Consider the following 26,674-nt stretch of genomic DNA (forward strand, 5'->3'; position numbering starts at 1 on the left):
TTTTACTGTCACTTTTATTACCGGACACACTGTAGAAGGTGCGTTGCTGCCGCTCTTGGTCTGTAAGTGCTGTAGCAAACTAGAGAAGACTGGTCGAGGATTAACGTCTGCGTTTCGTCTTACATATACACAAATATACCGCATATTCATTATTTTTAATCCCTGTCGAGAGTGTTGACAAACACTATCGAGGTAAGAATGTCATTTCTGTTTCTCTGACAACAAGGCTATGTTTTTGTTACTTCTAGCCTGCTAGCAACAGACTGCGGCATTTAGCCCACATACAAATCTCAAGCTGGCACTGTTTTCTAGCTTTGGTTCAATGAACAGTTCTGTTATTTTGGAAATATTAGGCGTAGTTAGGTTTTATAGCAGTATGGTGTTCTTGACATTTACAAATCTCCGCTAAGATATTTGGAAATACCATTGACAAAAAACGGTTTCAGTGTTTTAGAGTTTAGAGCCAACTGCCAACATAGTTTTGTGCTCAAAAAAAGTGACCCACTTTTAAAGTGCAGTCGCGTTTCCCCTAATTTATTATAACTATGTATTGTATTTTATTCTAATTAATCCAGTATTTAAAACTATACTGACAAATGTTGCATCTAGTATACATATTTATTTTTAACAACAATAATAATAATGATAATAATAGTAATCATATTTTTTTATAATGATAGTAACAACAGCAATCGTAATAATAGAAATAATAATAATTATTTTTATTAATTACTTTAGGGAGTAGGTGTTTAGTACTGTAGATACATCATTTGAGTTTTTGCTGATAAACTGATTTAACTAAAAGGTTTCAGTTTACTGTAATTATTACTGTAACACTTCACCTAATAAATACAAGATGAAAGCTCGTAATACATTTAACAAACTTATTACATTTTGGAAGTTGTGTGGAAAAGTACCAAAATAAAGATACAAAAGGAGGTATGACTTTACTAAATCTTATTAAAATGCATTAGAGTTACATGTATTTCAAGTGTTAAAATAAACTGGGGGCCCTTTGTAACTGCAGAGCTCAGGTCTTTAATGATTGGCATCCACAGGCCTAATATCATTAAATGATTCAGAGAATCTGAAAAAGCTTCTGTGTGTGTGTGTGTAGAACTGAGCCAAAAAACAAAATGTACTGACTACGCAAAACTATTTATTCCTTAGCACTACATTAAAAACCAACATTTTGATTGTGAAAACATGCTGTGGTCTGACAAGTCAACCTTTCTAATTGTTTTCTGATGCACAAGGCATGTGTCATTTAATCAATAGAACACGAGAGGGAGTGTGTTATTGCGAATAACATCACGGCTGTGATTTGTTCGCAGGCACGAGCCGAAGGTGAGTGCCGTAGATCATCACAGCCGTGATGTTATTCGCGATAACACACAACCTCAAGTGTTCTATTGCTTTTATACAACAGTTTTTACAAAATAAAGAAAGAAAATAAATCAAAGAAGCCCTGAATTTCATATTAAATATGCTTTAATATTGACAATACCTTCCGCCAAAAAGTAGTTCCACAACGAATATAAAGTTTAACACTACAAAGCAGACATCCCAAGTTGCAAAAACTCATTTCAGGGAGGTAAGAACAAGAAGAAGAAGAAGGCAAGAACCGCCGAAGGGAAAAAAAGAAATAAAAAACCTCTCGCACACACCAAAGGATATAGGTGATAACAGAACTTTTATGAGCTGCTAACTGGGCTATTAAGCTAACTGTTCACGTTACAAACACATTAAAGTTCCCTACATAGTGCACTAGATTGTGTATCAGATCACGGATTTATGTTCCCTACATAGTGCACTAGATAGTGAATTAGACAATTGATTTATGTTCCCTACACAGTGCACTAGATTGTATATCAGATAACGCATTCATGTTCACTACATTGTGCACTAGATAGTGAATTAGACAATTGATGAAGTTCCCTACACATGAAGTTCCCTACACAGTGCACTAGATTGTATATCAGACAACGGATTTAAAACGCGATCGGGGAAAAAAGTCTGTGTCGCCTGCGTGCACGTTTATGTGCATGAAGCTTGTCGTTACTGGCAACGCGTCAGCGGAGTAATACAGTTATGGTGTGAAAAGACCGTGCTGTTATTACAAATATCAGCACAGTTAGAACGCATCTCAACCAATCCGATTGTAAGGTCGGAACTAACTGTTGTATAATATATAATGGCGTCTTAGTGCCAATGGCATGCTGAGTGGTTCATATGCATAATGCTGAGGAACATATGCTGCCATCTAGATAACATTTTTTCCAAGACATGCATGCTTGTTTCAAGACTATGCAGAAACATGTAGGTGCTAGATTGGCCTGCCTGCAGATCAGACCTGTTTTCCCATTGAAGATGTATGACCTAACTTTTTTAGAATATGTTGCTGCTATTAAATTAGAAATATATTTATACAACAGTTAGTTCCGACCTTACAATCTGATTGGTTGAGAAGCGTTCTAACTGTGCTGATATTCGTGATAACAGCACAGCCTTTTCACACCACAACTGTATTACTCCGCTGACACGTTGCCAGTAACGACAAGCTTCATGCACACAAACGCACGTGCAGGCAACACACACTTTATTCCCGATCGCGTTTTAAATCCGTTATCTGATATACAATCTAGCTCACTGTGTAGGGAACATAAATCAATTGTCTAATATATTGTCTAGTGCACTATGTAGTGAACATGAATGCGTTATCTGATATACAATCTAGTTCACTGTGTAGGGAACATAAATCAATTGTCTAATTCACTATCTAGTGCACAATGTAGTGAACATGAATGCGTTATCTGATATACAATCTAGCGCACTGTGTGGGGGAACATAACCAATTGTCTAATTCACTATCTAGTGCACTATGTAGGGAACAAATCCGCGATCTGATACACAATCTAGTGCACTATGTAGGGAACTTTAATATGTTTGTAACGCGAACAGTTAGCTTAATAGCCCAGTTAGCAGCTCCTAAAAGTTCTGTTATCACCTATATCCTTTGGTGTGTGTGTGAGAGCTTTTTTATTTCTTTTTTTCCCTTCGGAGGTTCTTGCCTTTTTCTTCTTCTTGTTCTTACCTCCCTGAAATGAGTTTTTGCAACTTGGGATGTCTGCTTTGTAGTGTTAAACTTTATATTCGTTGTGGAACTACTTTTTGGCGGAAGGTATTGTCAATATTAAAGCATATTTAATATGAAATTCAGGGCTTCTTTGATTTATTTTCTTTCTTTATTTTGTAAAAACTGTTGTATAAAAGCAATAGAACACTTGAGGTCGTGTGTTACTCGCCTTCGGCTCGTGCCTGCGACCAAATCACAGCCGTGATGTTATTCGCGATAATACACTCCCTCTCGTGTTCTATTGCTTAAACATACATTAATGGATAAAGTTGACTAGTTGAAACATTAAATGTCTTGATTTAATTTTTATGCATTTTTCTCCCAATTTTGTCTGTCTAGTTGTATCCAATTACCCAATCACATTTTGCTTCCTGTACTGTTGCTGGTTATACATCTATAATTATAGAATCAGCTGGTCAGACATCTATGTATAGACATAATTAGCTATGTCTGGGGGGGCAGGGGGCTGCGATGGATTGGCATCCTGTCTGGGAGTGTTACTGCATTGTGCCCAGTGATTTAATCAAAGCCGGACCCACCGCACCCCTGACCAGGATGAAGTGGTGGTAACATATAAAAATTAAACTAATGAAAAAAAAAAAAAAAAAAAGAAATGATAGAAATGTGGATGTTGAATTACAGAATCCAGTATGACTATTGCTTCTACACCTGTGAACTACTATTATTTAAATGAATTCTGGGATTCTCTGTACTATGTACTGTTTAAATACAAGACAAGATTCAAACTATTAATTGATATGAGAACTAATTAACTACATCAGAAATAATTAAAGAGGGCATGACTATACAAAAGTGACTGTGGCTAGGAAGATTTTTTTACCTACATACATTCGATGGAAGTTTAGCAACATTTCATAAAAGTAACTTTGCTCTATGTGTGCACATTTTAAACAGTGTTTAATCTGCTGCTGCTTTCATGCATTTCAAGTGTTTGTTAAAATAAACAGAGGGCTTCTTGTGATTGCTGAGTTCAGGTCTTTAGTGATTTGTTTCCACTGGCAGCTCTACAAAAAGAGTGCCTGTATCAGCTGATTAATGAGAGAACTACTCACACACACTTAGATGGAGCATCCTAGCCTTGTGCACGCACAGTCTTTATACAGTAGCAAAAAAAGTTTGTAAACCCTATAAAATGAACTGGGCTTTTGCATTATTAATCAAAAGTAAGGCATGTCAGTTAACCCTTGTTTTATGTTGATTTTGATTTCAGTTAGTTTAAAATTAACCAAATTAACCAGAGAGAGATTGTGTAAAGAGTGTGTGTGTGTGTGTGTGTGTGTGTGTGTGTGTGTGTGTGTGTGTGTGTGTGAGAGAGAGAGAGAGAGAGAGAGAGAGAGAGAAACTAAAAACAAAATCTATTGTCTTTAATTATGTATTCTAGCTGGGGTCTCTGAGACCCTAAACAGAAGTACAGAAGTGCAAGTTAAGAATTGTTTAGACCACAGTATCAATTTAAAATTGTCATGTATTTGCAGTTTCCATAAAATTCCATGAAATATTAAGCTGATTATTAAAAGCTATAGGTATTTTGTGAGCTTGTAAAAAGGCTCTGTTAATAAGATAAAATAAGATAAGTGTTAATAAGATAAAATAGATGTGGGTTTTAGAGGTGCCACGCCTATTTGACTGCTGTTGGATGGGTCAGATAGTGAAGACATTTGGCAGAGCACATTTATTTGTATAATGAATTTCCCCCGCCTCCTCAGAGTGTATATTGCACCCCCACAACTACCATGCACTTAACAAATCTGAGCTTTTCATTAAATTAGAAAGGATGAAGCAATTAAGTGAGTGGTTAGGGGTAGGGATGTCCCGATCACGTTTTTTTGTTCCCGATACCGATCCCGATTATTAATTTTGATCTGATCCGATACCGATTCTCAAACCGATACTTGTATTTTCTAGATATTGTGTAGATAAGAACTGGATAATACTGTTCACACAGTGCACACTTCAAGTACATTACAATTATTCAAATTCATCCAGTGTATATGTTTAACAACTAAATAGCTCTGCAGTGCTGAAGGGAAAAATGCTGCATCCAAGCTATTGCTTAATGTTTTTGTATTTTTACAAAATCAATCAAAATGAGTGAGATAATTAGTTTTACTTTAAACTTTATATTCAAAGAAAATTTTTTTTTAATGCAGTGATACACTAAAAATGAACAGAAATCTGTGTAGCAGCTTAACTTGAATATAAGAAAAAAAGTTACTTAAAAGCATTACAGTAAAACCTGAATACCAAAATAAAATGGAAAGGCTCTTTTGTTATGAAGGAAAGCCAGTTCTTAAAGTGCTTGTATTGTGACAATGGTTTGATGGACGTTTGTACACGAAGTGAGTGTGTTTTGACCCTTTAGGCCTTCCATAGAACATGAAATAGCGTGCTTGACTCAACTGTCGGCTATTCGGTACCGTAACAGAAGAAGTTAATAAAGTGTTCTGCTCCCGACAATATGTGAATATGCTCTGCATTTATTTCTTTATTAAACGAGTGCATCACTACGTTGTTTTGTAAACCGGTGTGATCCTTAACTCACACACACTCTCACACATGAACGCAGCTCTGCTCCCACCGCCTCGTGAAACGCTCACACTGCAGACGTTACACTTCACTGTTGGACTTGTTTTACTTTTCAATTTAAAGTATTTCCACACAGCGGACACGATCGGGATTAAGATCGGGTTTAGTAAAGCCGATTCCGATCAATTAAAAAATGCCTTGATCGGCCCCGATCCCGATCTTTGAGATCAGATCGGGACATCCCTAGTTAGGGGCAATAGTAATGGATAAGCGCACCCCTTTAGGCATTCTAAATGCTTAATCAAACAATGAGACAAGAAACACTAAGGTTGTTCCTCTTAGTTTAGAAATATGGGAATTATATATACACAAGGGTATTATTGCTTTAATAAAAATATTTATACATATACAGTGTATCACAAAAGTGAGTACACCCCTCACATTTCTGCAAATATTTTATTATATTTTTCATGGGACAACACTATAGACATGAAACTTGGATATAACTTAGAGTAGTCAGTGTACAACTTGTATAGCAGTGTAGATTTACTGTCTTCTGAAAATAACTCAACACACAGCCATTAATGTCTAAATGGCTGGCAACATAAGTGAGTACACCCCACAGTGAACATGTCCAAATTGTGCCCAAAGTGTCAATATTTTGTGTGACCACCATTATTATCCAGCACTGCCTTAACCCTCCTGGGCATGGAATTCACCAGAGCTGCACAGGTTGCTACTGGAATCCTCTTCCACTCCTCCATGATGACATCACGGAGCTGGTGGATGTTAGACACCTTGAACTCCTCCACCTTCCACTTGAGGATGCGCCACAGGTGCTCAATTGGGTTTAGTCCATCACCTTTACCTTCAGCTTCCTCAGCAAGGCAGTTGTCATCTTGGAGGTTGTGTTTGGGGTCGTTATCCTGTTGGAAAACTGCCATGAGGCCCAGTTTTCGAAGGGAGGGGATCATGCTCTGTTTCAGAATGTCACAGTACATGTTGGAATTCATGTTTCCCTCAATGAACTGCAGCTCCCCAGTGCCAGCAACACTCATGCAGCCCAAGACCATGATGCTACCACCACCATGCTTGACTGTAGGCAAGATACAGTTGTCTTGGTACTTCTCACCAGGGCGCCGCCACACATGCTGGACACCATCTGAGCCAAACAAGTTTATCTTGGTCTCGTCAGACCACAGGGCATTCCAGTAATCCATGTTCTTGGACTGCTTGTCTTCAGCAAACTGTTTGCGGGCTTTCTTGTGCGTCAGCTTCCTTCTGGGATGACGACCATGCAGACCGAGTTGATGCAGTGTGCGGCGTATGGTCTGAGCACTGCCGGGCTGACCTCCCACGTCTTCAACCTCTGCAGCAATGCTGGCAGCACTCATGTGTCTATTTTTTAAAGCCAACCTCTGGATATGACGCCGAACACGTGGACTCAACTTCTTTGGTTGACCCTGGCGAAGCCTGTTCCGAGTGGAACCTGTCCTGGAAAACCGCTGTATGACCTTGGCCACCATGCTGTAGCTCAGTTTCAGGGTGTTAGCAATCTTCTTATAGCCCAGGCCATCTTTGTGGAGAGCAACAATTCTATTTCTCACATCCTCAGAGAGTTATTTGCCATGAGGTGCCATGTTGAATATCCAGTGGCCAGTATGAGAGAATTGTACCCAAAACACCAAATTTAACAGCCCTGCTTCCCATTTACACCTGGGACCTTGACACATGACACCAGGGAGGGACAACGACACATTTGGGCACAATTTGGACATGTTCACTGTGGGGTGTACTCACTTATGTTGCAGCTATTTAGACATTAATGGCTGTGTGTTGAGTTATTTTCAGAAGACAGTAAATCCACACTTCTATACAGGCTGTACACTGACTACTCTAAGTTATATCCAAGTTTCATGTCTATAGTGTTGTCCCATTAAAAGATATAATGAAATATTTGCAGAAATGTGAGGGGTGTACTCACTTTTGTGATACATTGTAACTTAACAGACAGCACAATATGCTATACCCTAAATAAATTCCCAAACCGAATCCAAAATTCCAAAAGCAAATATATTGGTTTGGATAGTGTTACAAAGCCATTTTTGGGACTCCAGTGAATTACAGCGACAGCCTTTTTCTCCAAAAGAAGAAAACTTGGGACAGTGAGTAATCTTTTGAAAAATGATTGGCCTACTAGAATTTCACCCAAATATCATAGAGAAATCATTTTGAAATTTTGAACTTTTCAAACTGAAGTATGCAAACACAGAATCACTGGGTACAATGCAGTAACATACCTTGGACAAGATGCCAATCCATTGCGGAGTCTCTGCCACCCCCTTCTCTTAAACACAGCCAATCATGTCTGCATGTACAGTAGATGCCGATTGGCCAGTAGGGGATTCCCCGCTGGGGATTCCTGAATTCCAGCACTAATGGGCTAGCATACTTTACTACTGCATTACCCGAACGCTACAAGAAATGTTATTGCTCATAAATATAGTGTCTTGTCAGTAATTAAATGCAATAAGTCACATTATTTTTTTTGGCCAGGACTGTGAATAATCAATCAATATGTTTTATAAAGTTATTTATAATGTTATGTTGTTTGAAAGTTAGTAGTAGTTTGAGCAAAATTTGTCTGTTATTATTACTTTAATTTAATTATTACTTTCAAAATAGAGTGCACAATGGTTAAAAAAAGTGTTGATTTTCAATGTTTTTATTTTTTATTTGTATTGATTGTTGCTTTTTTGAGAATTTCTAGATTGTCAGGTAAATTTTTTTTTATACATTTTCTCCCATTTTCCTCCCGATTTAGTGCACTTAGTTTTGTCTTCCACTGCTACCAGAGATACCAGATTGCATCTGAGGAGAGCATGTCGCTGTACACGCCTCTTCCGACACGTGTACAGCCCTCCTCTTCTCGCCCCTGCATTCTGCACAGGCGTCTCTTCCGCCGATCAGGGTCCTTACACAGGGTATGAAGTCCCACCCACCCACACATAGTCCAGCACCCACCCTGCAGGTATCTGCTGCAGGCACTGCCAATTATGCCCACTAGATGGCACCCAGCCGACCGGAGGCATCACCAAGTTTCGAACCGAGGAGTTCAGAAACTCGGTGCTGGTGTGCAAGCGAAATATCCTGCTGCACCACCTGGGTGCGATTGTCAGGTAATTTACTGAGAATGACTTACTCAGCCCTTTGCAGTGATCCAGCCCAATGACTGTCCTTTGAAAACTAATTGTTTACAATCAATTAAGAACCTTTCCATATTAAGATATATATAATATATTTCCATATGAAGAGATTAGAAACTGTTTACATTCTAAACAAGTTTTAACTTAAAGAATAACCTCTGGATGTTGGGTAGCCATACTGTACACCACAATCCTCACACAGCAGTGCCATTGCTATTTATACACCTTTTGCTCCAGGCCTCTTTCTGTCACCCTTATTTTTGTCTCCCTAGCATGTTCTCGTTTGGAGGGATTTCAGCACACATCAGTGCCAACAGGCTAAAGTCAGATGGGGTGGGTTCCTTTGAGAAGGCTGTCCATTTTCAAAACCAGGTGTTCGAAGAGCTTAGACAGGAGTGTCTGGAAGGGGGTTATCTGTTTGAGGACCCTTGCTTCCCTGCTGCACCACAGTCACTTGGCTTCAAGGAGCTTGCACCACACTCTTCCAAAACACGTGGAGTGGAATGGATGAGACCCACGGTGAGAGCAAAACAAAAATAAACATTGTATTAAGTACCAAATGTAGGATACCAAATAAATTCCAAAACAATTTGAGAACTTTTATGAAATTTGTTTACAGTTTGATTTCAGTGTGTTTAAGTAGGTGACTACTTTATGTGATATTAGATTGCATTTAGTATTATTAATTGTGCTACCATGGTATATTGTAATCCTGCAATCCTGGGTTAAGAGAAGGGATATGTTCTTGACATGGTTAACTAGGCATAAAGTTAGTGGTTGCGTCTGCTGGGTTACAGCCTCTGACACCAGGGACCACCCATCGATGGTGACGGAGCGGAGACTAAAGGGGTACAATAGCAATGCCCAGGGCTTTGACCAGGAAGGCATTAGTAAAACTGCCAGCTGAACCTAAGTCTATAAATGCCCGAAGGCTTTAACGTTGTTGAGCCCCTCACAAAAGGGTGGCATTTAAAAATACCCATGATGTCTGGGGGGCAGGTTCCTAATCCGTCACAAATTCTACTTGCTGGTATGGACCCTGCATTTTAAATTGAGTTTTAATGAAGTTGTTGTTTGTGCAGATTGTGAGGGCATCTCCTGTGCACAGCCCTTTTCACTCTGTTGATCTCCACTCTGACTGAGGAGAGTCGTGACTAACTCACGCCCCCTCCGACATGTGTGCAGTAACCGACTGCATCTTTTCACCTGCACAAGGCATGTTTATATGCAGATCAGCTTTGTGTACAGAGAGACACACTTTCTCTGTGCTAGTGCCATCAATCAGCCAGTTGCATCAGTTATGAGAAATCCCCTCCGGCACTTTTTCCTGAAACAACAAGCCAATCGTTGTTCGTGTAGCAGAGCTAAGATTCAAGTTCGAGATGTCAGCTCTGGTGTGCTAGAGTCATGAAGGGTTTGTACCAGAATTTTCTGTTAAATGCACCTGTTCAAATTTACTCAACCTTGACTAAATCCCCAGTTTCAGCTGAAGAAAAACAGCCCTAGCATAATGCTTCCACCACCATGCTTCACTGAGGGTATGGTGTTCTTTTGGTGAAGTGCAGTGTATTTTTGTGCCAGACATACCCTTTGGTATTATGGCCAAAATGTTCTACCTTGGTTTTATCACACCTTGACACACTTTTCACATGGTTATGACAGACATAACGTATAATCCCAAATCAGAAAAACCAGGTATTGAAAATGCAAATAAAAAAAACAGTTTTATTTCATTGCAGACAGAAACCAAGATATTTCATGTTTTGTCTGGTCAACTTCTTTTCATTTTGTTAATTCCATGCCTGCAACACATTCCAAAAAAGTTGGAATGGTAAAGCATTTACCACTTTGTAATGTTGCCATACCTTCTCACAACACTTAATCGATGTTTTGGCACTGAGTATACTAAGTGATTAAGTGTTTTAGCAGTTTTTTTTTTCTATTTGTTTATGCCTTTTTTCCATTTCTCTCCCGATATTAGCATAGCCAATTTGTCTTCCTTTTTCACCCATGCATTCTGCACAGACTCCTTTGTCTGTTGCAGGCACTGCCAATTGTGCCCGCTACTGCCAGTTGTGCCTTTCGAACCAAGGAGTTCAGAATCTCGGCGCTGATGTGTTAGCGGAATATCCTTCTGCGCCACCTAGGCTTTAGCTGTTATTTTGTCTTATTCTCACTGCAAACGCATTTTAAGCTGTGCAACAGTAAAGGGTTGTTTTAGCATTTTTTATCACATGTACTGTAGAAGGAGAAATATGCAAATCCATTTTAATCATTTTTTGAGAAACATTGTTTTTAAGTGTTTCAATAATTTTTTCACTCATTTGATGTGTTGTCATCAAATGAGTGAAAAAATTATTGAAACACTTAAAAACAATGTTTCTCAAAAAATGATTAAAATGGATTTGCATATTTCTCCTTCTACAATTTGGAACAAAAACAGTATCCACAAAAAGAAGTCTTTAAGGAGCTAAAATGTGCAGAGGAGCTCCTTGTTGTAGGAGCTCCTCTGCACATTTTAGCTCCTTAAAGACTTCTTTTTGTGGATACTGTTTTTGTTCCAAATTGTGATTTCAGTCACCTATTGACGTCTCCTGTTTGAAATCACATCATTATTTAAGGTTTTGTTTGTTTGTTTTTGGTTTTTTGTTCCTTATTACTAGCCCTAAACTGCTCCTAACTTTTTTTGAATGTTTTGCAGACCTGAAATGCAGAATTATGGTATATTAACAAAGGAAATGAAGTTAACCAGACAAAACATGAAATATCTTGGGTTTAAAAAAAAAAAAAAAAAAAAAAAAAAAGACAAAATAAATGTAAAAGCACTGTGTTTTTTTTCTGCACTGCCTCAGATTAGGGTTGTATAGGTTTTTGCAAAATGTAGCTGGGCTTAGATTTTTTTCTTGATGTGCTGATGTTAGATGTTTTTCTTGCAAGAGTCAGCTGGACTTAATAAAATATAATTATTGTTAATAAAATCATTTTTTATAACTTATTAATTTATAATAATTACAATATATTAAAATTGATCCACTAGGAAGATATGTATGTGTTTAGTTTAGAACAACTTTTTAGTTGTTCACTCTTCTGGGAAGGTTCTCCACAATTTTAGGCTTTCGTTTTGAATGAAAGTCCTCTCTTTCATTTTATGTTCCAATTAATTCCAAATGTTTTTAGTGCGGGTAATGTTAGGGATCCTTGTTGCCAAACTATATCTTAATGGACCTTATTTTGTGCACGGGGGCACAGTCATGCTGTTAGGATATGGTCTTCATCCAAAGGTTGCAGACACATATGAAAGCAATAAATGTATTGTATATACTTGACTTTAACTGTTAACAGTGGTGTTGTTGAAACAACGGATGAACTTAATAACAAGTAATTACAAGGGGTGTCCCATACTTTTGGCCATAAAGTGTACCAGGAACACAAAATGCTGAGGACTTTAAGACCTGCCATATCCTATGACGTCTGTTAATTATTTCCAGTCATTTTTAATGTGTTGTTTTTTACACACTTATGGTTCAAACTTAATTGTTTTCTTGTTAGGAGTTATGTACAGATCCCCAGTTTATTCTTGGAGGTGCCACAAGAACAGATATCTGTCAGGGAGCTCTTGGTAAGTTGTTGTTTATTCCCTGTGTCTCTTATATTAAACAAGTTGAACTCTGTTAGGGCTTTTACTGTTGCTTTCTACTTATCTAGCTATTCATAGTAACTTATGTTACAGTTTAACCAGAATTCCTTTAGCATGAGTTATTGGGAGTGGTGGTGATTCACAGCTGCCCTGCAGTGTGCTGATGATTTTTCAGCTGCCCAACATAGCCCTGGATTTAGTCCATGTCTTCAGACTTATCGGACATATGTGTAATGGTCTCACATAACAACATAAGCAACATTTTATGTCCTTTTAAGCTTCTTTAACTAAATTTAGTAAAACATAAACACACCTCTTTTGGTGCTTGTGCAGTATTAGATCGTAACGATGTGAAAGTTAGGACAACAGTGACTCACACAGGCCAGACTGTGAGCCTACAGGCCTGATAAAACACTTAGCTTTCTATTGTAATCCCCATGCTGATTACATTTATTTTAAATTGACTTGGAGCTTTTAACTTAATGTCAGTTTTTCTATAGTGGTATTTTGTTTTTGACTACATATCTTAACTTCTCTCGTTAGGTGATTGCTGGCTTCTGGCTGCCATTGCATCTCTGACTCTTAATGAGCAGGTTCTCCACCGAGTGGTCCCTCATGGGCAGAGCTTTCAAGAGGACTATGCAGGGATTTTTCATTTTCAAGTACTAATTTTTGCAGAAACATTTGTCATGTCAAAAAAGCACTACAAATAAATGACAACATTTTCTGTTTTATGCTAACAGCTTTTTGTCTTTGGCATTTTAGTTTTGGCAGTTTGGAGAGTGGGTGGATGTTGTGATTGATGATCAACTGCCCGTCAAGGATGGAGAGCTCATGTTTGTGCATTCTGCAGAAGGAAATGAGTTCTGGAGTGCATTGATTGAAAAAGCTTATGCCAAGTATGTGCTTTTTACTTATCTTAAATTTTTTTTATGTTTTTCCATATGATTCATATTAATACAGGTATGTGTTAAATAGGTAAATAATTTTATAGTGATATTGTGAGGAAACTATTTGAGACCTGTTAGTAACATTATTATCACATTTGATATTAGCAATGTGAAGGACATAGATGCAATCTCATATATATAAATAATCATAAAAATATCTGAAATTTGTTGAATTTAGTGATTATTACAAAAATCTGAACGTTATGCTTGATTGAGTGCTATTGTCCTTTACAAATTGTTGCAACTTTTCACAAATACCTGAACTGTTTAATTTTACATCAGGCATGACACTGTGAGAAGAAAATACAGCATGACGACAAGTGAGCTGTGAAATGTGTTTACATATTACATAGCAAGTTTTCTAATCCTGGAATTGCTTGCCGTGGCATCATAGCTCTTCATTATGCTTACAGATTAACGAAACAATACAGTTTTATGAACCCACTTTATTCTTTTGCTGGGTATTTTATTCATGTCTTCAAATGACGGCCAGCGGAGTGTATTCTTGTTTTATACAAAAATACATGTCCTACAAAACTTACTGTGTTAATACTGTCAGTCAGTATTGTGTATTGTGTTCATGCTTGTTGGTCACTGGCACAACCAGCAGAAAATAGCTTGAAAGCGTAGAATTTATTGTACATAATTATTTCATACAACTGTTAGCAGCCACAACAATTGCTTACAGATGTAATAAATCAATTATATAAAGGAAATTATATGCCTCCAAATTTGTAGCAACAGGCCCTTTCCTATTCCAGAATACTGCACCTCTGTGCACAAAGCAAGGTTTATGAAGACATGAAGAAGCTTGGTGTAAAGAAACCAAGGGCCCTGACCTCAGTCCCACTGAACAGCTTTGGAATTAACTGGAACATCAGTGGTCAGGTGTCTGAATACTTTTGGCCATATAGTGTAGTTCTTAGTTACAGTTAAAACATGCTAATTGTAGCTAACTGCTACAATTTACAATAATTATATAAAAAAAAAAACATGTGGTGCTTTGGCCGTGCTGCAGTAAATCCCACTACTGCTATAATCTGGGGTTTGAATCTCAGCTGTGCTTGCTATGTTTGGGTGGGGAAAGGGTGTGATGGCCAGGCCAGGCCCATATCCAGAGAAAATAAGGTTGGGTGAGGAAAGACATCCAGTGTAAATCAGGTTTTACGGACCTGTGGCGAAAGGGAAAAGATTGTTTAGATAAAGTCATGATAAAATGTGAAATGTGATCAAATGTTTCGCCCACAGGTTAAATGGGTCCTATGAGGCTTTATCAGGTGGGTCCACCACTGAGGGATTTGAAGACTTTACTGGAGGTGTGTCAGAGATGTACGAACTAAGCAAAGCTCCAAAGGACTTGTACCGCATCATCTCGAAAGCACTGGAAAGAGGCTCACTACTGGGTTGCTCCATTGATGTGAGAGCTAACACACAAACTTAGGATAAAATGTTAGCAAAACCTTTTGAAAACCATACAGCCAGTTCTCATATGCTGCAGCTTTTACTATGTAATGTTTTGAAGTTGTTGACAGAACTGTATTTAAGTTGATATTGCAGCATCACATGCATTCACTATATTGGTATCAAAGGTCCTCTCAGCTATAAAATAATTTTATATGGGCGCAGCGGGATATTCAAAACTCGGCGTTGCCACTGGTCTGCCAGACGCCATCTAGCGGGCATAATTGGCAGTGCCTGCAGCAGACATGGTTCTGCTAGGGCGGGATGACTGGACTATGTGGGTGGGGTCTTCAAATGCTGTGTAAGGACCTTGATTAGCAGATAGAGAGGTGCCTGTGCATGGGTGAAAAAGGGTTTCGCTAAGGGCTGCATTCGGGTCGGAGGAAGTGTGAGCAACAATATACCCACCTCGACTGCAATCAGGGATCCCCCAGCAGCAGAACACAAATTGACTGCGCTAAATTGGGAGAAAATGAGAGAAAATGCATAAATAAAATAGAAAAAGAAAATGTCTGAAAACATTTATCAAATATTACCAATATTCAGAAACATGTATATATGTAACTTGTATCATAGGGTGAAATTTATGCCAGCATACATACAGTATTTCACACAGAGCTTTGGACAGTTTCAGCCTACATATAAACTTGTATTTACAGATCACCAGCAGTTTTGACATGGAGTCAGTAACCTTCAAGAAGCTGGTAAAGGGCCATGCATATTCGGTGACTGGCCTCAATGAGGTAAGAACTTGCAATTTTTGTATAAACACACTTAAAATGAAGTGAGAATAGAGTACAGTCCCCTTCTCAATTATTAGCACCCCTGGTAAAGATGAGTAAAAATGATTATAAGAAAATAAAGGGTTGTTATTGAGTTCCTAATAGTTTAATCATGTTGTTATCCAACTTTAAATCATACAAGCTAACAGTAGGTTTTAAGATCAGCAAAATTTGTAAGGGATGAATAATTGTGATATGGCAGCATTAACAAAATATCCTGCACCTCTAAAGTTTTACATCCCCAATTTAGAAAAAGTAGACTGTATCAAAAAGGAAAAAGTATGAACCCAAGATATTTCATGTTTTGTCTGGTCAACTTGTGTATATTTGTTAATATGCATCTCTTCCTGCCTTTCAGACTCGCAACACATAAAACAGTTGGCATGCATAAGAATAAACCACTTTATAATGTTGCCATTCCTTCTCACAGCACTTAAATGACATTTTGGCAAACAGGATACCAAGCAGTGAAGTGCTGTAGTGTCTTACAGTGTGCAACAGTACAGTCCACGCATTCTCTTTGGGGCCAAATCAGGACTGCAGGCAGGCCAGTCCAGTACCCATACCCTATTTTTTCACAGCCTTGCTTTTGGGCAGCATGTTTTGGATTTGTTAAATTCTTTTCATTGTTTTAAATGTGAGAATGCCAATTCACCAAAAGGAAAATTTCTTATAACACTTTTCCTCATCTTTAGCGAGGGGCTGTGTATTTTAATATATATTAAGGACTTGGTATTTTAAATGTGTACTTTTACCTAGCTCTTTCTAATCCATGCTAGGTAAATTTTAGGGGACATGTGGAGAGACTGATCCGTGTGCGTAATCCTTGGGGTCAAGTGGAATGGACTGGTGCCTGGAGTGATAAGTCAGTATCAATTGCATTTCTAAATGAATGTATTTCTGTTTAAATCAAACAGCTTATGCTTTACTGGTAGTCTCTACTTGGGCTTTATCTTGCCACACGACACTGCTTTATTTGTTTGCTGCTGGTAAGTGTTTCTACAATTCTTGGCCTGAATGGGGGGTAGTAATGGTTAATTGAAATCGTTTCCCCTCCATAAAGTTTTTGCTTAATAAGGTAAATGCAAATGCAGTTTGTGCACCACCATTGGTGTTGTTACTATTTTGATATACTATGTAGCATGACAGTTCGAGATGCAGTCTGTGTGGATATTGCTGATGTATTGTTAACAAGTACCAACTATAAAAACTTAATTTGCCTATAAATTTCAACTGTTTGAATCATACAGAGAAAGACACCGCTTTCAATACAAACAGACCGACCACACATGTAAAGATGTACCATGCAGTAGCTGGTTGGTACTCATGAAGTCAGGAAGCCAGCAGTAAACTTGACGCAGGCCCTGTAATGAGGGCCCTTTGTGCTTATAGTGCTTATAGTGGCAGTATGAGATAAAAAAGTGACTTCCATAGTGAATGTAGATGTCATCTAGGCTTGGAGTAGTCTGGTATAGAAATGACACGCACTCCATTTGAGTGTGTACGGAAACAGACTCGTTTACTGCCCTTTGTGAGTGAAGTTTATGACGATCAGTAGTTTTTTATTGGTTTACGTTTGTTCTTAGGATTTATTGTAAGTATTTCAGTTTTATTGTTGAAATAAAACATATATATATATTTTTTTAACATCTATCCTGCCAATTATTTATTGCACACTTTGTATATACATTCTTTGACAGCTTAATGCATGTGTATTTTTAAACTCTCATGTTGAGTCCCAGATTTCAGCAAGCCTAACAGATGAGTTCTGCAGCCAGGGTCTGTTAAAACAAGTTGTCTTGTTATAATTGTTTACAACGGAATAGGTATTTAATTTAATAAGGTATTAATAAGGTTAAAATAACATTATATTATGTAATAAAATTTACAGTGAGTTGTTTTAAGTGTTGTAATGCGTGTTGTTTGTTAAGCTCTTCTGAATGGGATGAGGTAGATCCATCAGAGCGAGAAGATTTGTGTCTGCAAATGGAGGATGGAGAATTTTGGTAAACATTTGTGACTCTTACTGTATACTGTATATGTTTTGAAATATGTCAAGCTGGTCACTGAATATGCCTTGTATTCTTTGCCTTGTTTCTCTGTAGGATGTCCTTCAGTGAGTTTTTGCGGCAGTTCTCTAGGTTAGAGATCTGTAACCTGACACCAGATTCTCTGAGCGACAGTGCCATGAGACATTGGAATACCATCATGTTCCATGGCGAGTGGAGAAGAGGCAGCACAGCCGGAGGCTGCAGGAACCATCCTAGTGAGTGACAATTATGGAACATCTGGCTCCATGCCTGTTTCTGAGGAGCTCTGACATTGAGGAAATAGTACTATCAATATTCTTAGTAGTTTATGTAGAGCTCTTTGTCTCTTTAAACTAACATAGTGGTACACAAATAAAAATATTAGACATATTAGACACCAAACACAGAATATTACATCTTACACCTGTGTATGGTTTTCTGTTATACATGATATTGCCAAAAGAATGTAAACATCTGAATGAAAATGTCATAAACCCTGTTTTAAAACGAAGGGCATTAAGGAGTTGTCCTCCACTCTATTTGTAGAGATATCAGCCTAAATTTGTCTAATAAAGTTTTCCATAAAATTTTGGTGAAATGAGTATTCATGAATTTAGGCACGTATGTTGAATGAGAAGGCCTGGCTTGCAGTTAAGTTCTACTGTATTTCATCCCAAAGGTGATGAATGGGTTTGAGGTCAGGGTTATGTTCGGGCCACTAGAGGTCCTCCTCCTCAATCTCGTGAAACCACATCTTTATGGACTCACCTTGTGCAGGGGCACAGTCATGCAGAAACAGTAATGAGCCCTTATAAAACTGCTGTGCTAATGTTGGTAGCATATTATAGTGTAAATATCCAGCAGGATTTAACTAAAAGCTCATAAAGTATGTGCCTGAAATGTCTTTTGTGTATTGTGTAGACACGTTCTGGATTAACCCACAGTACAAGATCACCCTCTTAGAGGAGGATGATGATCCAGAAGATGATGAGTTGGCTTGCAGCTTTCTTGTAGCACTGATGCAGAAAGACAGAAGGCGCTTTCGCCGACAAGGCCAGGACATGCACACTATTGGATTTGCCGTTTATGAGGTAATCACTGCCTCTAATCTCATTGAACTGACTAGAATGAATACTCATTCAGCAGTAACTTAAATTTTGCGCGAACATGACACTAACATGAATATGATGTGATAGTGTGTTGTTCTGGTAGGTCTTAGGTGGTGCAGCAGTAAATTATGGTAGTTTACCACTGCTGGGATTTAAAGTTTGAATCTACAGCAATGTTACTGCAATGCACCCAGTGACTTCGGGAAAACTGGTCACAGCACGGCCCAGACCAGGATAAAGTGGTGATAAAACATGACAATTGAATGAAATAATGAAAGAAATGAAAAAATCCCAACAATACTGCTGCAAATGATACACCTACCAAAACAGCTCACACTACCACGGAAAATGGTCAGCCATCCATTTACATTTTCTGCATTTAGCAGACACTCTTATCCAGAGTGACTTACAAAAGTGCTTCCATAGTAAACATTACCTTACTCTAGCTTAAGTAGACAACAGTCCAAGAACACAAATCTGCTGAAAACCCTGTTAGAACCAAAGTTTTGTTTTTTGCAAGAAATAAATAAGAGCATCAGTAAGTACATGTCAGCTGAAGTTCTTAGTAAAGAGGTGTGTTTTTAACTGTCTTTTGAAGACAGCAAGAGACTCAGATGTTCAGACAGACAAGGGAAGCTTGTTCCACCACTTGGGTGCAAGTACAGAGAAGAGCCTTGATGCACGTCTTCCTTGAGTTCTCAGTGGAGGATTAAGTCGAGCGAGACTAGTGGCTTGAAGGTTGCGTGGTACAGAGCGGGGTTTGATTAGACCTCGAAGGTAGCTTGGGGCTTTGTATGTGAGCATCAGTGTTTCTAAATAACAGTCCATCCAAATAACATCTGGTTAGTGGGGGTCCTATAGAGTACAGGGTGACAAAGTGTACAGCTCTACAGATGGGCAACAGTCAGTGATTGTATACCCACACATTTCTGTATGGTTGGTGTATATTATAAATTAATTAATGTATGTACATGCCAGATAGTTGTACCTAATAAAGTGCTCTGTGAATGTTTTTGTGTTATGTGGTTTTGCGTTTGAACATTTGGCTGCTAGGTTGTTTCCTGACCAACTGTCCATGGGTGCCATGGCAGCTTTCTTGTTGGGTTTTTTTTTTGGATGGGGGATGGCCAAAGTCCTTCAGTGGATTGGCATTCTGTCTGAGCTGTGTCATTGCATTGCAGTAGTGCTTCCAAGGCAATGTGGCAACACGTAGAAATGAAATGCAAAAAGACGGAAATGGTGCATACTGTTTAAAAAAAACTTGAAAAATCGCTGTCATCACAGTGTACTTTCAGAGGTGGAGCCAGCTATCCCTTTTATAACTTTAATTAGGGCTTGGAGATATGAAAACAATTAACATCATGGTTTGTTTCAGATTTTAGATATATTTATCACAATATTTCTAGACATCCTTGTTCATCATGTTGGCACCATTTTTCAGTGTCAGTACATTACAGTACTTGCTAGTTTTACAGCTAAATCTATGCTAACAGTGCATCTCAGACTGTCAGCTACAGTTTCAATAGTGGTAGCTTAGTGTTTAAGGTACTGGACTAGTAATCAGAAGGTTAAAAGTTCAGGAACACTATCAAATTGCCACTGTTGGAATCCTAAGCAAGACCCTTAACCCTGAACTGCTGGACCTGTATTTGGTCACAATTGTAAGTTGATTTGGATAATTGTGTCTAATAAATGTCTTTATTGTAATAAAACATTTTAGCAGCTGCTCATTTGTAACTGTAATTGCTGATGGTGGCATTGATCATTGTTTGTAAATGATGGGAAAAATTATTGCTCTTCTAACTTTTGTAGCAACAGACTTTATCAGACTTTACAAATAATTGTGCATTACTGATCATTTTTTTAAACTGTTTTATCTCAGCGTAAGCACACCAGCATGGGATGACACTTTTTTAATAAAGTGCCCTGTCAGGTTTAAACCCAGGTCCCCATGAGCTGTGTTACTGTACTGGTGATACAATCTTTCAAGATATTGTAAAAATCTAAATAAATTGTAATGTTTGCTAATTTAAAAGTAAACAAGACCTTGTAGCTTCATTAAGAACTAGCGTATGAAAATGGCTCTGGCTAATTTAAGTTTTTTCTAACCACTGAATGTTTTTCTTTCTTTCAGATTCCTGAAGAGGTATGGGATTTTTTGTCAATTACTACACTAAATTTTTGCAAACATCCTCCAAGGGCATTTTTGCCCCATACAGAATACAGAATGTTTTTTTATGTAGTATATCACTTAATCAGTTATATGCAGCATTATAAGTTCCACTATGTGTGTGGTTGCAGTACAGGGGCTGTCAAAATGTACATCTGAAGAAGAACTTTTTTCTGACTAACTCATCCTGTGCTCGCTCTGAAACCTTTATCAATCTGAGAGAGGTCAGTACTCGTTGCCATCTGCCTCCTGGGGAGTACCTCATAGTCCCCTCCACATTCGAACCCAGCAAGGAAGCTGATTTTGTTCTGCGAGTCTTCACTGAGAAGCAGTCTGAGACAGAGTGAGTTTGTGTGGTTGATGGTAAAGTGTTGATGCTTTTTGTTTGTGGTTTCTCAGTAAATGTGCTTGACAAACTTTTTTGTTTATAAGAACGGTTGCTTGTACAGTGAGTGCTTATGTTCGCTGCCTCACTGGGACGTAAGAGAAAACTAAAACATCTTGATTTTTCACAACAGAGAGTTGGATGATGAGATCTCTGCAGACTTGGAAGATGAGGTTAGATGAGGCTCAGTGGTCACATCAAATCATCTCACATAAAAGCTATTAAAAATTGGTCTTGTTTTCTGAATAATGTTTGTCTGCTTGTCAATTAGGAGGAAATCACAGAAGATGACATTGATGACAGCTTTAAATCCATGTTTGCTCAGCTGGCTGGAGATGTTAGTGTCTTTGTCAGTTTTATAATATAACCCGAAATTAGAAAAAAATGGGATAGTATGGAAATTGCTCATGAATTTCTTACATTGACTTTTATTTTATTGCAGGCAGTATGAACCTGAGATATTTCATGTTTTGTCTGGTCAACTTCATTTCATTTGTTAGTATACCTCCATTCCTGCATTTTAGATCTCCAACACATTTCTAAAAAGTTGGACAGTAAAGCCCTTACCATTTTGTAATGTTGCCATTCCCTCTCACATACATTAAAATTACATTTTGGAACTAAGAATATCAAGCACAGAAGTGTTTCAGGTGTTATTGTATTCTTCATTCTTCCTGCATTTTTCCAGTCCACCCTCTACTTTTGCAGCCATGCCTTTGTATTGTGTGCATCATGTGGTTTTGCATTGTCTAGTTGAAAAATGCTTGGACATCCCTGGTTAAAAAAAATGTTTTGAAGGCAGCATACGTTGCTTCAAATTCTCATTGTATTTTTCTGCATTAATGCTGCCATCACAGAAGTGTAAATGACCTTTGCCAAGGTCACTGACACAGTCCCATACCATGACAGACTCTGGCTGTTGGACTTGTTGCTGATAACAGACTCTTTCAAAAGAGATATGAAAAACTGATTTGTCTGACTACAATACATGTTTCCACTGTGTAATGGTCCAGTCCAGGTGCCCCATAGCCCAGACAACTCGATGCAGCTTCTGAACATTATTAACAGTTTGCTGTTTTTTGCACAGTAAAGTTGCATTTGTGCATGTTACTCCATATTGTAGTGCTTGACAAAGGTTTGCCAAAGTAATCCCTCACCCATGTGGTTTTATCAGCTATTGATGAATGACAGTTCTTAATGCAGTGCCTTCTGAAAGATCGTAGATCACGGTTTTTCAGCTTAGGCTTGTGTCCTTCATGCACATTGTTTTTAAATATTTTAATCATTTTCTCAAGCATTTGTAAAGAAACTGGAGGTTCTCTGCCTATCCTTGCTCCTTAAAGACATGTGGATACTGATTTAGGTCCAAACCATGATTATAATTGCCTGTTGGAAATCATATCATTATTTGGTTTTATTACCTCATTACTAGCCCTAAATTGCTTGTTTCAAGTTTTTTGTAATGTATTGCACAAATGGATGTATATTAACAAATGACATGAAGTTGACCAGATAAAACATAAAATATCTTGGGTTTAAACTGTCTGCAAAATAAAAGTTCCAACCTTTTCTGATTTGATGTTTATATAGTTTTTGTTAGATCCAGTAAATATTATTAAATCAATTATCTTAAGTAAATTAGTAATGCTCAAATCTAATCTTTTTTCTCACAGGATATGGAGATATCTGTATATGAACTCAGAACCATACTCAACAGAGTAGTGTCAAGACGTAAGGCTTTTTTATAATCTTAATTTATAATGCATTAATCCCCACCAAAAGAGTTAGGTGCTACAGTACCAGATCACACACTATATATACTGTATGTATATATACGTATATATACAGTATATATATATATATATATATGTGTGTGTGTGTGTGTGTGTGTGTGTAATTTACTTCCAGAGAAGGTGGGACATTTTGTTAAATGTTATCAAAAAGAAGAATTTATACTTTGTTTATGACTATTTATTTTACTGATGAAGGCAGAAAGAAAATTTTTTAAATATTTTCACTGATCAACTTGATTGTACTTTATAAATATAAACACAAATAAAAATTGATGCCTGCAACCCAATCCAAAAATAGGAACAGAGGCGTGTTCCATCGGTTTTATCATTAATGACATTTTGTACTGGTTGGGGAACTGAAGACACTAAATGTTGCAGTGTTGAGCCACTACCAATCATTACTTGTAAAGACCAAATCCTTTAGAGGATCCCCCTTTCATACCCAATCACGATTTCTTCACCAGTTACCAATTCATATGCTTATTGTGGAACTTGAATATTCTATAGACCTTTTCGCTGAATTTTTTTCACTGTTGCAACTTTTTTGGAGTGTGTTACAGGCATTAAATTTTAAATGCCTTTAATGTTCACCTTCTAAGTTTGAGAGACTAATCAGGGATTTGAACCCCTGAAACTCAGCCACTGCTGACACTATTTATTAATCTATTTGTAAATAAAAGTTGTTTTATGTTTATTCAGACAAAGATCTCAAAACAGATGGCTTTAGCATGGAGTCATGCAGGACTATGGTGAACCTCATGGATGTATCCTCCCACATGACATGTTTATGTTGGCTGTCAGGCCCAACATCTACAGTTTAATACTTGTAATTTTCTCCCGGGTTGTGCTCTTTAACTAACTAACTTAGAAAGATGGCAGTGCTCGCTTGGGTTTGGTGGAATTTCAGATCTTGTGGAATAAGATCAGAAAATGGCTGGTAAGTGGCACACGCTGTTCTTTGCTTTTAAACTTTCTGAAGAAACCTTTTAAAAACCTATTATATGTGTTATACATTGCATGGCATGCAAAGCTAAAGCTGGATATGTAGGTAATTTAATAAATGTGGAAACTGTTTAAATGCTTGAACATACATTATATGAACAAAAATACTGAGTCATTACATTCAGTGGTTCATTGCCACATGTAGTATATAAAATCAAGCACCTAACCATGCAGTGTGCTTTTACAAACATTTGTGAAAGAATGGGTTGGTTTAAGGAGCTCACTTAACCACATGTATTTTGTATAACAGACTATCTACAGACAATACGATATTGATAAGTCAGGAACAATGAGCTCGTATGAGATGCGTCTTGCTGTAGAGTCAGCAGGTAAGGACCACAAGTATGGGTGAATCCCATCAGAAGTACAATAGACATCATTGCATTAGGCTCCATGTAATCACTGTATTATCTGTTTTTTTTTGCATCAGGATTCAAGCTTAACAATACACTGAATCAGATCCTTGTTGCCAGATATGCTGAAAGTGAAGTCATTGATTTTGATAACTTTATCTGTTGCCTGGTCAAATTGGAAGCCATGTTCAGTAAGTATACTTAAAGGATTACATAGGCTGTTTTAACCACTCCACATTAGAAAATGAAAACCAGCCCACACAGAATCTCTGTAAAACTTGGGGTTGTAGTTCTTTTTTCACTATAACTGAAATGAGCAGTGACAACAGTAAAGCAGATCCATTATAGGTTTTCCCTGGATTTTTACATTTTCAGCATTTAGCAGACGTTTTTATCCAAAGTGACTTACAGTACTGTGACAGTGTACAGTCTAAGCAATTGAGGGTTAGGGGCCTTGCTCAAGGGCCCAACAGTGGCAACCTGGCAGTGGCAGGGCTTGAACCAGCGACCTTTGGATTACTAGTCCAGTTCCTCTAACCACTAGGCTACAACTGCCCTTTTTACTCCTTTACCCTGCAATCTATTAATTGCCTGCACAAATGCCTGGACCAGTCCTGGAGATCACATATAACAGCTGGAAGAGACTCCATCCTCACATCCTTTCATTCAAACTCGGCCAGCTGTGTTTGTGTGGATGCCCGGCCTGATCGGTGTCTCCACTGGGAATTGAACTTCAGTCCGCAGTGGTGTGCTAGATTGTTTTTACTGTTTTCACTGCACCACCTAAGTGCCTGGATGCGTTATCATTAGGACACGCATTGTTTTTTTGTTTTGGTTTTTTTGTTTAACCAGCACATTTTAGGATAAATACAAAGTGTTTCTGATGAAAACACTATTTAATTTTTAAAACCACCTCCTTGTTTCTACACTCACTGTCCATTTTATCAGCTCCACATTCCTTATAGAAGCACTTTGTAGTTCTACAGTTACTGACTGTAGTCCATCTGTTTCTCTGCATGCTTTGTTAGCCCTCTTTCATGCTGTTCTTCAATGGTCAGGACCACTACAGAATAGGTATTATTTAGGTGGTGGATCATTCTCAGCACTGCAGTGACACTGACATGGTGGTGGTGTGTTAGTGTGTGTTGTGCTGGTATGAGTGGATCAGACACAGCAGCACTGACGGAGTTTTTAAACACCTCACTGTCACTGCTGGACTGAGAATAGTCCACCAACCAAAAATATATCCAGCCAACAGCGCCCCGTGGGCAGCGTCCTGTTACCACTGATGAAGGTCAGTCATCAAGAAACAGATGGACTACAGTCAGTAATTGTAGAACTATAAAGTGCTCCTATATGGTAAGTGGAGCTGATAAAATGGACAGAGTGTAGAAACAAGGAGGTGGTTTTAATGTTATGGCTGATTGGTGTATATAGCATAGTATTATTAATAAAACAATATTAAAATGTGTTGTTTGCTTTCAGGATCTTTCCAGCAACTAGACCAGGAAGGAACAGGGGAGGTTGAGCTGAACATAACAGAAGTAATTTGCATTTTATCTTGAGTGATTACTGTCTGTTGATAAATTGTTTTTGTAAAGCAATTCTTGTTCTTTCTTTTACTTTTCCTGTCTAGTGGCTGTATATCACCATGTGTGGTTGAAGTAGACAGACACTGAGGACAATGCAACAGAAAAAATGCTGCTAAAGCCTTGCCAGCATATCTCCTTTACCTCCAAGAAGTGAACACTGCTGTTTGATTCATATGTTTTTGTTATAAAGTACTGAGCATAATGGTGTTTTAAATTTAATTTAGATCAGGATGAAAATACCCTTCCTTACAATATACTAACCAGTAATAAGTTTAATTCTGTTCTCCCCTGTGGAACCATCTTTATAACAGAGAAAGAATTAATTTAGGTACAGGTATGGGCTTGATTAGGTTTTAAATGTGGTTTGGCCACAGATAAATATTGCATGTGTGTTTAGTTTTAGACTTCTAGAGAACATACTGCATTTGAGTTGATACACAGGGCTGCAAAGAAAACTGCAACACAAATAAAAATTTTAAAGTGTCTATACTGTCAATAAACAAATGTAATAACACTCATAA

General features: G+C 37.9%; 1 protein-coding gene across 1 annotated transcript; it reads left to right on the forward strand.

Moving 5' to 3' along the window:
* The first annotated feature begins 39 nt into the window (after positions 1 to 39).
* On the forward strand, positions 40 to 26,674 carry capn1a (calpain 1, (mu/I) large subunit a). The gene is made up of 22 exons (XM_062995789.1): positions 40 to 192; positions 9,162 to 9,408; positions 12,439 to 12,508; positions 13,070 to 13,188; positions 13,292 to 13,425; positions 14,725 to 14,893; positions 15,597 to 15,680; positions 16,499 to 16,584; positions 17,651 to 17,725; positions 17,825 to 17,985; positions 18,671 to 18,840; positions 20,993 to 21,004; positions 21,160 to 21,371; positions 21,547 to 21,586; positions 21,685 to 21,750; positions 23,087 to 23,144; positions 23,906 to 23,970; positions 24,075 to 24,143; positions 24,459 to 24,537; positions 24,639 to 24,752; positions 26,047 to 26,105; positions 26,198 to 26,674. The coding sequence occupies exons 2-22, from the start codon at positions 9,163 to 9,165 to the stop codon at positions 26,222 to 26,224; spliced, it is 2,115 nt and encodes a 704-aa protein (XP_062851859.1). The 5' UTR covers positions 40 to 192; position 9,162; the 3' UTR covers positions 26,225 to 26,674.

This window comes from Trichomycterus rosablanca, chromosome 5 (assembly GCF_030014385.1).
Source record: "Trichomycterus rosablanca isolate fTriRos1 chromosome 5, fTriRos1.hap1, whole genome shotgun sequence".
Lineage (NCBI taxonomy): Eukaryota > Metazoa > Chordata > Actinopteri > Siluriformes > Trichomycteridae > Trichomycterus > Trichomycterus rosablanca.